The sequence below is a fragment of the Epinephelus moara genome, chromosome 8 (assembly GCF_006386435.1).
Source record: "Epinephelus moara isolate mb chromosome 8, YSFRI_EMoa_1.0, whole genome shotgun sequence".
Classification (NCBI taxonomy): domain Eukaryota; kingdom Metazoa; phylum Chordata; class Actinopteri; order Perciformes; family Serranidae; genus Epinephelus; species Epinephelus moara.
Genome location: NC_065513.1, coordinates 1348753 through 1365682, shown reverse-complemented (window position 1 = coordinate 1365682; position 16930 = coordinate 1348753). Strand labels below are relative to the sequence as shown.

The window sequence follows — 16930 nt, the reverse complement described above, 5'->3', positions numbered from 1 at the left end:
CGGGTAGCCACTGACGACCATAGCTGAGATAACCACCATCGCTGCTTTGTACCTGCTCTGGAAGTCCCAGATGCGTCGGAGGGCCAAACGCCGTCGTTTTTGGGTTCACCCTATCCTGCAGAAGCGCATCCAGCTCGGCGAGTTTCACCACCTCCTCCAGGAACTCCGTCTAGATGATAGCCGCTTTCAGTGGTACTTCAGGCTGACTGGGGCCCAGTTTGAGGACCTGTTGGCGAGGGTTGGCGCCAGGATCTCCCGGCAGGACACCTACAGGTGCTCCATTTCAGCTGCGGAGTGTCTGTCCATCTGTCTCCGGTGAGTAGCAGTTTATTGTTGTCAACAACTGGATGTCAGGGCGTCAAGACGTCACTGATGTCATGACGCCAGTGATGTCGGGAGAATCTCAACTCTGATTGGCTTTCGCGGCACAGCGTCACGCGAATTCGCCTCAAAAGTTAAATATTTTCAACTCGAGCGATGAGGCGTTGGACGCGAATTTCGCGTCTATTGTGCCGCGTCTATCGCGCCTATTGCGCCGCGTCTATCGCGTCTAGCGCGTCACGATGGACGCCATAGACGCGGCGCAATAGGTGCGTCCATCGCGCCGCCCGGCACAAATTCGCGTGTAATCACATCTTTGCATTGACTTTGTATGTAATCTCAACGAATTTGCGAATTCGCGCTCGGTGTGAACACCCAGTAAAGCTGCGTTCACACCAAATGCGAATTCGCAAATTCAATTCAAAGTCAATGCAAAGACGCGATTAGACACGAATTTGCACTGGGCGGCGCGATAGACGCGGCACAATAGGCGCGATAGAGGCGATAGAGGCGTCTAGCGCGGTGCGATAGACGCGAAATTCGCGTCCAACGCCTCATCGCTCGAGTTGAAAATATTGAACTTTGGAGGCGAATTTGCATGAGAATCTCACAACAATAAACTGCTACTCACCGGAGACAGATGGACAGACGCTCCGCAGCTGAAATGGAGCGCCTGTAGTTGGTGTCCTGCCGGGAGATCCTGGCGCCAACCCTCGCCAACAGGTCCTCAAACTGGGCCCCAGTCAGCCTGAAGTACCGCTGAAAGCGGCTATCATCCAGACGGAGTTCCTGGAGGAGGTGGTGAAACTCGCCGAGCTGGATGCGCTTCTGCAGGATAGGGTGAACCCAAAAACGACGGCGTTTGGCCCTCCGACGCATCTGGGACTTCCAGAGCAGGTACAAAGCAGCGATGGTGGTTATCTCAGCCATGGTCGTCAGTGGCTACCCGGAGCTATATGATACTACGTGTCTACTCTACAGAGACCGCAACAAAAAGGAGCAGGCTTGGGTGAAAGTCGCCGAGGAGACTGGTCTACTTGGTAAGTTCTGTAAATATGTGTCTTTAATTAGTTTGCAGAATGGTTGTACTATGAACGTTAGCACTAGCTTAGCTCCAGTTAGCACAGCCGGCTTCCCCGCTACTCGCGCAAATGATGCGATAACGCAAATTAACAAAATGGTCCAGCGTCCAAACTCATGCGTTACGCGCAGCGCGTTACTCATGTTATGCACGAGTAATTTGCTTCACTCGCGCCCGGTGTGAACACTACATAATGATGCAATGACTGGAGACTCACCAGAACCAGCATGTAACATAATCTGAAAAACCCTCTGCATGTTATTTGATGACAGACGACCTGGGATAAAGCCTACTTGGTCTAAATGGACTATAGATGGGACTACCTTCTCCAAACGGAGTGCCAAGGTCTTAGCAAGAATCTTATAGTCGCAATTGAGCAAACTTAAAGGACGGTAGTTACTCATTAAAGTCTTACACATAGAAGGGGGCAAGGATTTAAATTCCAGCGTTTTATTAAACAATGACAATAAATACGGAGAAAGCTGTTCTTTGAAACACTTATAAATTTCAATACCCAGACCATCTTCCCCTGGGGCTTTATCTGAAACCAATTTCATAATTGCCCTCTCAATCTCAGCTTGTGTAAGAGGGGCATCAAGCGCGTCCCTATCTGACGAACTAATGTAGAGGTGAAAATCGGTGCCTGGAATTGGGCCAGATGGCTCCCGACCTCGATCTCACCTTCCCTTCAAAAATTGTCCTCTGTGTTAATTTAGTATCTTAGGTTTGGTTGACTGGTACTCAGAGAAACACTGGAGACCAACTGAATCCACCACAATCGAGTTTAATGTGTTCACAAGCTTCAACACATACAACTCATGAGTCAGGCTCTGGAGCAAGACTGAAGTTTCACTCTCTGAGCTCTCCCTTTTATGCTGGTGAAGATTCGAGAGAATCTCCACCCTTTTTCCCTTAATCCTGCCCACTTGAGCCCAAACCTATTGGTGGCAGGCCTTTTTCTTTTGCTCAGACATGTCTGGGCATGTCTTAATGGTGTAATCTTTTTCCCCCGGCCTGGAAATCCCCAAACTCTCCCACCATTAGGTTTGAACTCAGGTTCACCCTATTTTAAAAAAAAAACATGTGGAACTTGGGACTATTTCTATAAGTTCCTTGTGCTTTCATGCAATATAAAACCTTAGAGTGTGTGTGTGTCTATTATTACACTTCCAGGCAGTAGATGGTATGGTATGTGTGTGTTTTCAATATATGAATACAAAACTTTGTGTAAAAGTGTTTTGTTATACATGGATACATAAAACATTATTATATGAACTTCAACCTTAATCAACCTTACTAGTTAATGATTAGTGATTAACTCTTACACTACACTAACTCTCGGAAGGTTAACACTTTTGAAGAAATTATCCATTTCAGCTTCATTGACATTATTTTCTGTACTATCGAGTTTCAAGTAATAGTTTTTAAAGGATTGATTCATTATAGCAACATCACACTGTAACACACCAGTCTCATCTCTAATTGAAGGAATTATCTGTATATTTTGCAGAGACTGCTTTATTCTATAGGCTAGCATTTTCCCTGCTTTTTCTCCAGTTTCAAAATAAAATCTGCGCAAACGGAAAAGAGCAAATGCTGTCTCTCCATCATATGCTGCTCCTCTAAGCTCTTAAGTCTAACATTTAATTGCGATTTTGTCTCACCACGCTTTTTTTTTTCTGCTGAAGCAAAGCTAATTAACCAGCCCCTACATGTAGCCTTAAAAGCCTCCCAGACTGTGGCTACACATGATACAGAATTTAAATTTAACACAAAAAAAATCCACAATTTGCTTTTTTATAAGGGCAGTACATTTTTCATTTTTAAGAAGTGATGTGTTGAGTCGCCATTGCCTAAATTTACAAGGGTGAGCCAAAGGAAAAAAATAACAGAAACTGCAGCGTGGTCACTTACAACAATAGTATCCATCTTAATCTCAAGAACATTTTGAACTAAGTTTGACGACATCATAATATAATCTATTCTAGAATAAGAATTATGTGCTCCAGAATAGAAAGAATACTCTTGAGCAACTGGATTCACCAAGCGCCATACATCTGTTACAGCAAGCTGAGATTGAAACTCCCTCAAGGCTACTGATATCTGTTTGTCTGAGGGAAGGGGGAAACTAGTTCGATCTAATGCAGGGTCACAAACAGAGTTAAAGTCCTTCCATGGAGTGAGATATAATAGGGCACAGAGAGGCAAAATACTTAGATTGTGATGTATTTGGAGCATCTAAGTTCACAAGTGTCAGTTTTTCTATTTTGTAACCAGCCCGAAACAATAACATATCTTCAATCACTGTCATGATGCATACTAGATAATTTAAAAGGCATATTTTTAGAAATTAAGATAACACACCTTTGCTTCCTTTACCACCAGGAGAGGAAAATACTTGCCCAACCCATTTCTGTCTCAGCTTATTTGATTCTGTGGCATTCAGATGAGTCTACTGCAGCATGGCAATATCACACTTAAGATAATTTAAATACATCAATATTTTGTATCGTTTGATTGGGTTATTAATTCCATTAACATTCAGGCTAATTAAAGTCATTTAATTCAACCGTGTATCCATACAATAAGAACCACATCATATAACTCAAAATCACTGCTAACATGACGCGCCCTGGAGCAGGTCACACACCGGACCTACCTAGTAATCGCTGAGGCCGGTGCGCAACAAGTGAGACAGCATTCTCCGGGGCATACGCCCCCAAAACCCGCTGCAGGAGAAAGCATGTGAACATAAACGAAAGAGGGGTGTCACTCTTGCATCAAAAGAAAAGGGAAGTAACAAATATACATTATTTAACGAGGGATGACAACAATTAAGTAACAAAGGCAAAAACATAAACACAACGGCCGTCTGGCTACATCTGGCTAAGAAAAAGGCAGTTACTGGGACACAAATTGCCATATCCGCAATGATGCGGTGAAAACACAACTAGACCGGCTTCCCTTTATCATATAGGTCCAGTATTACTCATGTGTAGTATATGAAATAAACGTGAACTTGACTCCCTGTATTTAAACAGTTCAAGGTGGCTGTCGTATTTAAGGAAGTTTATGACAGGGAGTGCGTTAAAGAGAAAAAACAGTTTTGGACCCACCGGTAAGGCATTAACAAGAGTTAATTTCAAAATCCAACTTGTGACGGTATATTAGGAGCTCCACGCCGTGGGGAGAGTCTTCCCAAGACAGTCAAAAAAACTCTGGAAGGTTCCTTTTCAGGTCCTTTTCTGCATCCTTGAGCGAGGTGTAGGTAAACTTTTCCCCGCTGATGGTGACTATGAGGGCCTCTGGGTAGATGATGCCAAACCGTACCCCCGCTTTGTGGAGCCGCTTCTTCACGTTGATATATTGGGCACATCTCCTCATCTCCTCTGCAAAGAAATCTTGATATACTGAGAAATGCTGGCTGTCCCAGGCAAGCTGTGTTCTGGTTGCAGCTCTGATGAGGTCTTGATTGTCTCTCCAGCGTAACAAGCGTATAACAATGGGACGAGGCGGCTGGTCAGGATTTGGCAACGGCCTTGGTGCACGATGCGCGAGCTCAATCTCCGGAGCCAGCTGGTCACTTGGTCGGTCTAATATGTAGCGCAGGATCTTGTCTACTGCAGCATAGATATCGCCCGCCTCAATACCTTCTTTGAGCCTCACCAGCCTGATATTGTTGCGGCGACTTCTGCTCTCCATATCATCCACTTTACGTTGTAGTGCCTGGATCTACTCAATACTTTGGGATAGTTCAGTGGTGAGAGCTCTCTACCTTATCCTCCAGCCATTGCAGTGTTAAGCATGCTTTATCTGTTGTAGCTCTTGTGTCTTTATTAAGGCTGGAAATGGACTCAGCCATGCTGTCCATTTTTGTGTCAAAATCCTCTCTAATTTGTTTGAGCTGATAGACAATGCTTCTGGCCCATTTAGGTGTATCATCCTTGCCGCACACCTGTTGCTGCTCAGAGGCATGAGCCAGTTGGTGAGTGCCGGCTGCCATATCCCAAGCCAATCCAAACTCGTTTAAGTCTTTTTCTTCTTGCTGCTTCTAGTAATTCAGTGGTTTTAGTCATAACCAGGAGCTTTATCAATGTATTACCAAAGTCCGGCAGTTATATCTGTTATCACTTGGTACATTTAAAGCAAATCATGAAATAAGAGGAGCCAATTTGGCTTCTAGCGTGCCATCTTCAACTGTCAACTCACATGTGGAGTAGCTTTTGATTGATATACATGTGTGTATTTGCTGAGCTGTATCAGGTCATGTTGTACAATATGACTGTTCTCTTGTTCTCTTGCCCCCCCCCGTCTCTCTGTGTCTCCCTCTGTCTCTGTCTGTCTCTCCCTCTACACTTCCATTTTGTTGAATGTCTTCACTGGTGTTGCCATGCCCTGGTCCCAAACATCACTAGACTACGGTGAGTGACTTTCCGTTGCCATTCTCTGCTCTTACTGTAGCTCTCCTATTTTATTTAACAGATAAAATGTTATGGTCTTTTTGATGTGAGTTAAAAGAGTCCTTCACCAATTTGTACCCCTCTTCGATAAACCTGAGAAATGTATTGAAGTCCCCCTTGCAGTTTCATATAAAAATCACAGCAGCGGTCTGACTAGATCTGAGCTGAATGACATCTTATTAACAGAAAATACATGTAATTCATGTATCACTTAATTGCCATTTATTATGCACGAAGAAAATCTATCTAATTAAAATCCAAAATAGTTGTATGAACCAATTTTAATTTGTTTCTTTTGCTGATGGTGGCTGCAGTGCCACCATCAGGATTGTTAACTCACACTTATAGCTTTGTTACAGCAGAGCTGCCCTGTCTCTAATAACCATCAGATCAGAGGTCTCATTTATACATATATATATATATATATGTATATATAGTTATGTATAACTGTTGTGTACAAACAAAACGAGGCCTAAAATTGGTGTATGCCACTTCCTATGCAAAAGTTTTGCCTAATATAAACAAACTTAAAGTGAGAATGTGCCCACCTGCATGAAAACTTAGACCCATGGAGACAGGAAATTGGTAGCCCAGATGGTGAGGTGGTCATAGGAAGCCAGATTGCAGAAATGTTAAAAATGTTACAGAAATCATTATATGTATAAAGGTTTTTTTGACTCATGGATGGCGGAATGAAGGGACCACTGGCAAGCTGCTGCCGCGCCTCCTCCGCTGTTTTGTTGTTTTGTTGTTTGGTTCAAAACCACTGAACCCTGAATGTTGTCTGTCCAGTCAGACTGTGCTTCATCTGTTACTTACTATTTTAATTCTCATATAACACCGAAACAGCAGTTACATTCCGGCTGTCTCTGCTTGCCTGGTGCTACTGTTGCTGTCACTTGGTAGCCTGGAAGCTAATCCTACCGGCAAAAGCCTCACCTGTGGCCCTGGGTCTGATGGGTCTCTGCCGTGCTCGCAGCAGCTGGACTCTCTGTTCTGGTGTGCTTTGCCATGCACACTTGATCAGGACAGTCTGCTGCTACTCTGCCTCCTCTCCCCGGCACCTTGTCGTTTCTGTGGAATGTTAACGCAGAAGCCACCCCAGGCGGTGCCCAGCGCTAGCCTGCTGGATAACCTGCTGCTCGGACCTGGCGCCTGTTTCGCCCACCCTGTGTGAACCTCTCCGCTGTGCTCACATTGGCTGGATCCTCAGTTCTGGTGAGCCCGTTTTGCAAGCTAGATCGTGACCACCTGCTGCTACACTGCCTCCTCTCCCTGGGTGCCAAGTCGCTACCGTGGATTATCGCCAACACAGAAGCTGCCATACCCCAGTGCAGGGTACTTTCCTGACGGCTAATCTGCTGCCAAGACCCGGTGGCGTGTGCATGGTTTCCCCACTGTATTGTACCCCTGCATGTCTGCTACCAGCGGACTCTCTATTCCTCTGCTCCCGCCAGGCTGGTCTTTCAGCTTCCTCGTAATCAACAGGATCATCAGTTTTCTGGATTACACTGTTTCTAACCGTCTCCTGACTATGTGGATTATGAACCCTTTCATATGGATTGCTCTGTGTCTCACCATCACCATGCATCCCCCCGCTGTGCTACTCTGCAACGGAGCTGCTGTGTCTCCGGTCCTATTCCAGGACCCCTCCAGATCTGCTTGCCCATCGTGACAGGCGACCAAGTCCATCGTGGATCTGGTCAGAATTTTCATTATACACAGCACACCAACAAAAACAATATTCCCTCTTTCTGGTCCACTCAGCCCTGCCCCCCTCACACCTGCACGCGCACCCCGACCCACACTGTCAATCACAGTGTGTTATCCCCTTTTCCTAAGGCATCCACCTACTTGTCTGTTTCAAACTGGCTATCTTCAACATAAGATCCCTCACCAGTAAGGCCCTGGTGGTTTCTGAACTCATCATAGACAAAAAGCTGAACTTCTTATGCCTCACTGAGACCTGGCAACAACCAAATGACTTCTCCCAGCTTAACAAAGCTGTGCCAAGGGGTTTTGCTTACATTAGTAAACCCCAAACTGCAGGGAGGGGGGGGGTGGACTCGCTGTGCTATATCATGAGAGCATTAAAATCACAGCTGTCACAGTGACCAATCACACTTCTTTCAAATGGTTAGCAGTAAAACTCACAGGTCCCAAGCCAATAGATATTGCTGCCATATACCGACCACCAAAGCCCTCTGTTTTTTTCACTGAATTCTCCTCACTATTAATATCTGTATGTACCATGTCCCCTACTGTCATTCACATTGATGACCCATCCAATCCTTTTTTCTCACTCCTTGACTGTCCAGTATTACACAATATGTTAACATCCCAACACATAACAAGAGTCCTACACTAACAAGAGTTCCCCGTTTCTGATCATAAAGTTGTTCTGTTTGAGGTTCATGCCTCATTATCCAAAATTAAAGAGCATCGGACTATCTTCTTCAGAAACATTAAAAACATCAACCCTACAGACCTCACTACCCTGATCATCTCCAATCTCAGCCCTCCAGCATCCTCCTCCTCTGCTGACTTAGTAAATCACTGCAATTACTGTCTCTCCTCTTCCCTCGCTGTCCTGGCCCCCCTTAAAACCCGCACAGTCTTTTTTACCCAGACTGCTCCCTGGTTTACCTCTGATCTCCGCCAGCTGAAACTGCTGCTCGTCGACTGGAGTGGGAAAAAGACTGGACTTTCAGTACATACCAAAAAGTATGCTGAACATCTTCATCACTACAAGAATGCTCTTTCCACTGCCAAATCCTCGTACTACTACAAGTCAAGTTTATTTATATAGCACATTTCATGCGACAAGCGCAGACTCAGTGTGCTTAAAAACAGAAACAAAGGTACATTGTACATGACAAAACATAAACATTATGATAAGAGTGACTAACATTTATAAAAACACACAAGATGTAATCAAAGGTGTTAGTTAAACAAGATAAGAGGATATCTTTCTTATCACGGTTAAAAACAGGAGATAATAACAATAATAATATTAATTCAGTAAACCTAACTAAAAGCTTGTGAGAATAGATATGTTTTAAGTTTGCTTTTAAAAGAAGACACTGAAGTAGCAGACCGTAGTTCAATTGGTAACAAATTCCAGAGAGTGGGACCATAATGACTGAAAGCACCAAAACCTGAATTGGAGTTGATTCTGGGTATTGTGAGGAGACCTTTGTTTGATGATCTAAGGGATCTCTCTGGTACGTACTCAGTGAGCATGTCAGAAACGTAGGAGGGAGCTAACCGATTAAAACATTTATAAACAATAAGAAGAACTTTAAAATCAATTCTTTGTTTTACTGGGAGCCAGTGTAGTGATGATAAAATCGGGGTAATATAGTCAGACCTTCTGATTTTTGTTAGTACCCTAGCAGCTGCATTCTGAATATGCTGGAGTTTGTTTAATGTTTGTTTTGCCAGTCCAGCAAAGAGGGCATTGCAGTAGTCTGGTCTACTAGAAATAAAAGCATGAACCAGCTTCTCAGAATCTGATTGGGATAAAAAACATCTAACTTTTGCAATATTTCTCAAGTGACAAAATGCTGTCTTAGATATATTAGAGATGTGCTTGTGAAAGTTGAGGTCGGCATCAAGAACCACACCTAGGTTTTCGACATGATCACATGGTTGAACAGATAAGGGAGTAAGCAGGGATTGAATTTCGTGCCTCAGAGCCTTAGGACCAACAACAAGAATGTCCGTCTTGTCCTGATTAAGCTGTAAGAATTTTTTGCTCATCCAGGAACTGATATCTGAGATGCTGTCAAAAGAATTTCTTTGTCATGACTTTTAAAGCAACAGAGATCGGAGCCGAAGTATCAAAGTTTAACAAAGTTTTATTTTCTTGTACAAGAAGAAGCGTTTCACAGTGCAACACACAAGGTGAGGTTACAGAGAAAAAGGCTCCCTGGAGAAGCGTTTGCTATCAGCTATTATACAGCACAGGTGGGCGGGGAAGCTCGGATGTTTCTATCAAGTACACACTTGTAGATAACGTCACAATCATCTTCGGTTCCTCTGTTGGAACAATACCCTGCCTGTCTGGCCATCCAAAATGGCCTGTCCTTGACTTGTCTCCGATCCGAGCCTCCCTTACAGATACAGAGCTGATGAATCTACAAACGTTGTGGTGTTTAAGTACAAAACAGAAACAGTATTCTACTGACCGCGTGATCATAATTTTTATAATAGATGCACTGGATGAGATTGTTCAGAGGGTCATGTTCATTGGCAGAAACCGATATGTATAGCTGTGTATCATCAGCATATGACTGATATGAGACTTTATATTGCTGAATAATGGACCCAAGAGGAAGCATGTATATATTAAATAAAATAGGACCTAAAATCGATCCTTGAGGGGAACCATATGGGATGCTTATCTTATCTGAATCAAAATTACCAATGGACACAGAGAAAGATCTTCCAGTGAGGTAAGAAGAAAGCCAGTTCAGAGTTGTACCTTTAAGGCCTAAACAGTGTTCAAGACATGGAATAAGAATTTCATGATCCACAGTATCGAACGCTGCGCTTAGATCACGAAGTACCTGAACAGAGACTTTATGATTGTCTGTTAATTTTGAGGTCATTCACTACTCTAATCAGGGCAGTTTCAGTACTGTGGTTTACTCTGAAACCAGACTGATAAGTGTCAAACAGATTGTTATTTGACAGATGTATATATAACTGTTGGTAAATAACCTTTTCAAGTATTTTCCCAAGAAATGGAAGATTTGATATTGGTCTGTAGTAGGGCTGTACCCAAATATTCGGATATTCGTTTCTATGGGTAGGTATTCGTTATGAAAATTTGGTATTCGATATTCGTTTTTTTATTTACTCTTTTTTTTTTTTTGTTACATATTTTTTTGGTGCTAAATGTAGTCTTTTTGTTATAGGTAAATGTAGGTTATCAATAAAAATCAAAACTTTTAAATTGCATTGTTAAAAATGTGAAAATATAGTATAGCCTACCAACGGAGCTTGTGCGCAGGCACGCTTGAGCGCATCCGTCTGAGGCTGTGGATCAATGCCAACTTTTACCACTTTATCACTATTCCCTCTAACTTGTAGCTTGTAGCCGTGATCATACACGCCAGCAGAGGAAGCCACCATTTTATCTCTAATGTTAGAAATTTTGGATGTAAAATATGTGGCAAACTTGCTTTGCAGCAGATTCTTTTTTAATACTTTGACTCTTTCCACATTCCTCCAGGGTGTTGTCATTTTACCAGTAATTGATTTAATTCTTACAGGTGCAATATCATCCATGATTTGTATGACTGAGGTATTAAAATTATCAACTAAATTGTCACACAATGACAGAGAAGACAAATTTAAAAAGGACTGGGACCTGCAACACTTAGCAGAGTCATATCTAGAAATAAATATGTTAGGTGTTTCAGCACAGATGGCCCGTTTTTTAACTAATTTGGATTTTAAACCCGGCACAAATTTGGTCAGAGTAACATTGAAAAAAATACAAAAGTGATCAGAGATCCCAACATCCCGTGCACATCCTGTAGTCACATCAAGACCTCTGGAAATAACTAAGTCAAGAGTGTGACCTTGATTGTGTGTAGGTCCAGAAATGTGTTGCGTGAGCTCAAAAGTTGATAGCAAATCAGTGAACTGCTTTGCAAAAGGATCATTGGGATTATCAACATGTATATTAAAGTCACCACAAAGGAGGATTGAGTCAAATTCAACAGTAATTTTTGATAGAAGCTCACCAAACTCAGAGAGGAAGCCATTTTTGAGTTTAGGAGGACGGTACAGTGTGAGAACAAGGCAGTGACATACAGATCTGGTTATAAGAACCAGATATTCAAATGTAGAGTAGGAACCAAATGAGGTAGTTTTACATGAGAGGATATCTGAAAAAATAGCAGCAACACCACCACCTTTTTTATTAGGCCTGATACAGTGTGAGAATGAAAAATTGGATGGTGATGCTTCAATCAGCTCCTTACTACCAGTATCATCGAGCCAGGTCTCAGTGAGGAGAATACAGTCAAGTTGATGAGATTCGATAATATCATTTACAATAAAAGTTTTATTAGAAAGGGATCTGATATTGAGGAGGGCTATCTTTAAGCAGTTTGTGGAGTGAGTGGAGTTGTCAGCTATGACAGATTCAGGCTGAGGAGGGTTAGAGGAATTCAGCGACTGTATTTGAGAGTTAGAGCCACTACAACCTCATTAATACTGCCAAAGATAACAGAGCCCTGTTCACAATAGTCAGCCACCTACTCCAACTTCCTAAAACCCTCCCCCCAAACACTTCTACTGATCAATGCTCTGCCTTTCTGGAATCTTTCATTAACAAAATCAACACCATCCACGTACAGCTGCAGTCTTAATTCACTTCCTCAAAGGACCCACCCAGGATGGTTACAACAGGCTAACCATTCATCAGTCCCCTCTCCAACTTCACCCCTGCAACAGGGGAAACCATTTCTGAGCTCATCCACAAAGCAAAACTAACCACCTGTCAGCTCGATCCCCTTCCCACTACTCTCCTCAAAGCCTGCCTGCCATCATCTCCTCCCTTACCTCTGGAACTGTACCCCCCGCTCTTAAACTGGCTGCAAGTACACCCACCCTCAAAAATCCGATGCTGACCCAGCTGACCTTAACCACTACAGGCCAATCTCAAACCTCTCCTTCATATCCAAAATCCTGGAGAAGGTGGTTGCAGCTCAACTTCAGTCCCACCTCGACTCACACAACCTCCATGAACCCTTCCAGTCTGGTTTCCACCCAAAACACAGCACTGAAACAGCCCTGGTTAAAATCACAAATGACCTCCTCTGTGCCGCAGACTCTGGACTGCTCACCATCCTTATCCTTCTCAGTCTCAGTGTGCGTTTGATACCATCTCCCATCCACTACTCCTGGAATGCATGGCTGATATTGGGATCACTGTCATAAGCCCTGTTCGGACGGGATTAGTTTTACATAGGTACATGGGGTAAAGTAATAATTACCAGAGATTTTAGTACCGTCCGAATGTGCCATGTCAGTAATCATTACCGCACGATGTCAGTAAAGATTACCGCAACGTTTACCTTCTGTTTAAATTTGATAATTCGAATATCATTAATAATTAATTAATACTATCAATAATGTTGTAGGGCGGCACGGTGGTGTGGTGGTTAGCACTCTCGCCTCACAGCAAGAGGGTTGCCGGTTCGATCCCGGGCGTGGGAGCCCTTCTGTGCGGAGTTTGCATGTTCTCCCCGTGTCAGCGTGGGTTCTCTCCGGGCACTCCAGCTTCCTCCCACAGTCCAAAGACATGCAGATTGGGGACTAGGTTAATTGATAACTCTAAATTGTCCATAGGTGTGAATGTGAGCGTGAATGGTTGTTTGTCTCTATGTGTCAGCCCTGCGATAGCCTGGCGACCTGTCCAGGGTGTACCCTGCCTCTCGCCCGATGTCAGCTGGGATAGGCTCCAGCCCCCCCGCGGCCCTCAAGAGGATGAAGTGGTTAGAAGATGAATGAATGAATGAATAATGTTGTATATCACGGCGAATCCCATTCGGGATGCAGCGGGACGGAGAGGCACCGACGGAGGAGCCCGCTGCGCCAACACCACCCACTGTGCTGTCCGCAATGTGTGACCTGTTTGGGGAGACATACAGGGAGAGTGTTGCACCTGCTGTCTCCCTGCCTACCCTTTTTGAAGAAGAGATGAAACGTTACCAGAATGAGACACCACTACGAGCCGACCAGGATCCACTCTTGTGGTGGAAAACTAAGCACTGAAGTAGCCTATCCAAACATTGCTCAGATAGTGAGGCAGAAGCTGATCATACCTGACACTTCAGTGAGGTCAGAACGGGTATTTTCATCCGAGTGTCACGTTCATATTGCGCCAGCAATAAGCATCTTATTTTTTGTGTTTGTTTTTTTTGTAAAAAAAAATAAAATACTACTACTACTACTACTACTACTACTAATAATAATAATAATAATAATAAATTCTAATATTATTCGAACTCTAATAAATTAATTCGAAAATATTCAAACTCAATTTCATGGTGCTTTTGACAGTCCTATCATACGCACATGATGGCAGGAGGGGACCGTGGCGCTTGAATGGATTTACCCCTCCTACTTGTGGTAGTTTTACTGATATTTCTTATCCCGTGCGAATCGGCCATTAATATTACTGACGTCCTGTGGTAAAGTGACATTACCCCACGTGCCCATGTAAAACTAATCCCGTCTGTATAGTGCTTTACTGACAGACAACAGTATCCAGATGAGGAACCACAGGTCGAGGTGTTCTGCTGTTTCACTGGGTGTCCCCCAGGGGTCAGTATTGCTTCCACTTTTATTTACCATCTACCTCATTCCCATGGGCACAATCCTCGGTCACCATGGTGGTAATTTCCACTGCTACGCAGATGACACAAAGGTCTGCATCTCCAATAAACCCTCCACTGCCCTATCTCCCACCTCCCTCACCACCTGCCTTGAGGACATCAGGAATTGGATGAGCAAGAACTCTCTGAAGCTCAACAGCAGCAAAACTGAGGCCCTGCTCATTGGTTCCAAAAATACCCTGGCCAAAATCCAAAGCGCCCACGTCCCTCACATCATCATTAATAACTTCCTTGTACCCTTCTCCAGTCACGTCAAGAGCCTCGGTGTCATTCTGGACAGCACTCTTTCATTCGAACCACACATAAAAAATATTACCCGGACTGCTTTTTTCCAGCTCTGCAACATTTCCAGACTCCGCCCATCACTGTCCCAGTCCAGCACTGAGGTCCTGGTCCATACATTTGTTACATCTCGTAATTACTATTGTAATGCAGTACTCTCTGGCCTTCCCACCAAACAGGCTTCAATTCATTCAAAACTCTGCTGCCCAGATCATCAACCACACCAGATCATGTGACCACATCACCCCCATTCTCATAAGAAAATATAAGATAAGATAAGATAAGATATAGAAAAATATATATATAAAAAAGTAAGCTACTAAAGTTAATTAACTGTACACACAAGACTATTTACAATATATACACAATATATTTGTAGATGTGGAATGTGGAGTATGTAAATTGCACAGAATCTTAGCAGCGATGATTTTATAGTGTTATGCAGCAGACGTGACAGTGCTACATTACATCAGATGTTGCTGTTTAAGACTCTGACAGCTGATGGGATAAATGACCTGCGGTAGCGCTCCTTCTTGCACTGTGGGTGCAGCAGTCTGCTGCTGAATGAGCTGCTCAGTGCACGGACAGTCTATACTGGCTCCCAGTTCAGTACCGGATTGATTACAAAAACCTTCTGCTCACTTTCAAAGCCCTCCACAACCTAGCCCCCATCTATCTCTCTGACCTCCTCCAGGAGTACACCCCCTCCCGCTCCCTGTGCTCGATGCAAGATGGCGCCTCCAGTGCGGACGCCTGTTACAGCAGCTCCTGCTCACCGCCGAGCTTTTCTCTATCTTTTTTCTTTTTAACTTTCTCACTTTGAGTTTTTTTATGTTTGGCTAGCTAGCACTTATATTTTGTTTTGACATGGAGACAAAAACCGCTCTTTTTATAGCGGTCTTTCTCCCATTTTTCTTTGGACATGATCGTGTGCGGGGATTCTGCGCCCAGCCATGGCTCCTTTGTTTACACCCGGGACCAGCTGTTAGGGCTGCGTCACACCGCGGTACAGCCCAAGGAGAGGCACGACATTCCTGGCGAGCTACGGAGAAGGAGACGGGGATGTCGCGCCGGAGTGCAGCGCCGATACCGGAGGAGACGGTACAAACCCGTCCTCCCGTCCGTTGTTATGAGGAACGTAAGATCGCTCCCCAACAAGATGGACAAGCTGTCGGCGCTGACTCGCCATCAGAGGGAGTACCGGCAGAGCAGCGTGCTGGTGTTTACCGAGACATGGCTGAACGCGGAAGTACCGGACACAATCGCCGCACTGGACGGATTCCAGCTCATCAGATACGACAGGACAGCGGACAGCGGTAAGAGGAAAGGAGGGGGGCTGGCTGTGTTTGTGAATGATAGATGGTGTAACTCTGGGCACATCACGATCAAGGAACAGCATTGCTGCAGGGACATTGAGCTGCTGGCTGTTGGCATGAGACCATATTATTTACCCAGGGAGTTTTCTCATGTCATTATGGTAGCAGTGTATGTCCCCCCGTCTGCAAAGGCTGAGTCTGCTTGTGACATTCTCCACTCTGTTACAAGTAGGCTGCAAACACAGCACCATCAGGCCCTCCTTCTGATCTCTGGGGACTTCAACCACGACAATAAAACACTGGATTTATTTTATGCCAACACCAAGGAGGCATACCACTCATCCCCCCTGCCCCCCCTGGGAAGAGCTGATCACAACCTGGTTCATCTTCTGCCTGTCTACAGACGTCTGGTGCAGAGAGAACCAGTAACCACCTGCACTGTGAAAAGATAGTCTGAGGAGGCCGAGGAGGCCCTGAAAGACTGCTTCGAGACCACTGTGCGGGAGGTACTCAGTGATTCCCATGGGGAGGACATTGACAGACTCACATCATGCCTTACGGATTATATTAACTTCTGTGTGGAAAGCACCGTACCCACCAGGACTGTACGCTGCTTCTCCAACATCAAACCCTGGATTACTCCAGATATAAAGGCTCTCCTGAAGGAGAAGTGGAGAGCTTTTAACTCTGGAACCAAGGAGGAGCAGAAGGCCGTGCAGAAGGAGCTACGGAGAAACATCAGACGGGGAAAGGAAGAATATAAAAAGAAGATGGAGGAACAGCTGCAGCAAAGCGACGTCAGCGGAGTCTGGAGAGGTCTGAAAACCATTTCAGGACACAAGCAACCAGACTCCCAGGCCAGAGGCGACCAGCAGTGGGTGAATGATCTGAATCTGTTCTTCAATAGATTTGATCAGTCTGCCCCTTCCCTGGCCCAGACATCACGGCTGCAACCCCCCTCATCCTCACCTTCACCTTCCGCCCCACCTACACTCCTGGCACACTGCTTCGACACCTCCCCCACCCCCGCTCCCCTGGACATCTCACCATCCC

General features: G+C 44.5%; 1 protein-coding gene across 1 annotated transcript in view; it reads left to right on the top strand.

Moving 5' to 3' along the window:
- The window catches only part of cacna1ba (calcium channel, voltage-dependent, N type, alpha 1B subunit, a), a 783270-nt gene that overhangs the window by 522996 nt on the left and 243344 nt on the right, over positions 1-16930 (top strand). The window contains exon 37 of the mRNA XM_050050840.1: positions 5818-5823. Coding sequence (XP_049906797.1) covers positions 5818-5823 — 6 coding nt within the window. The remainder of the gene's footprint in view (positions 1-5817; positions 5824-16930) is intronic.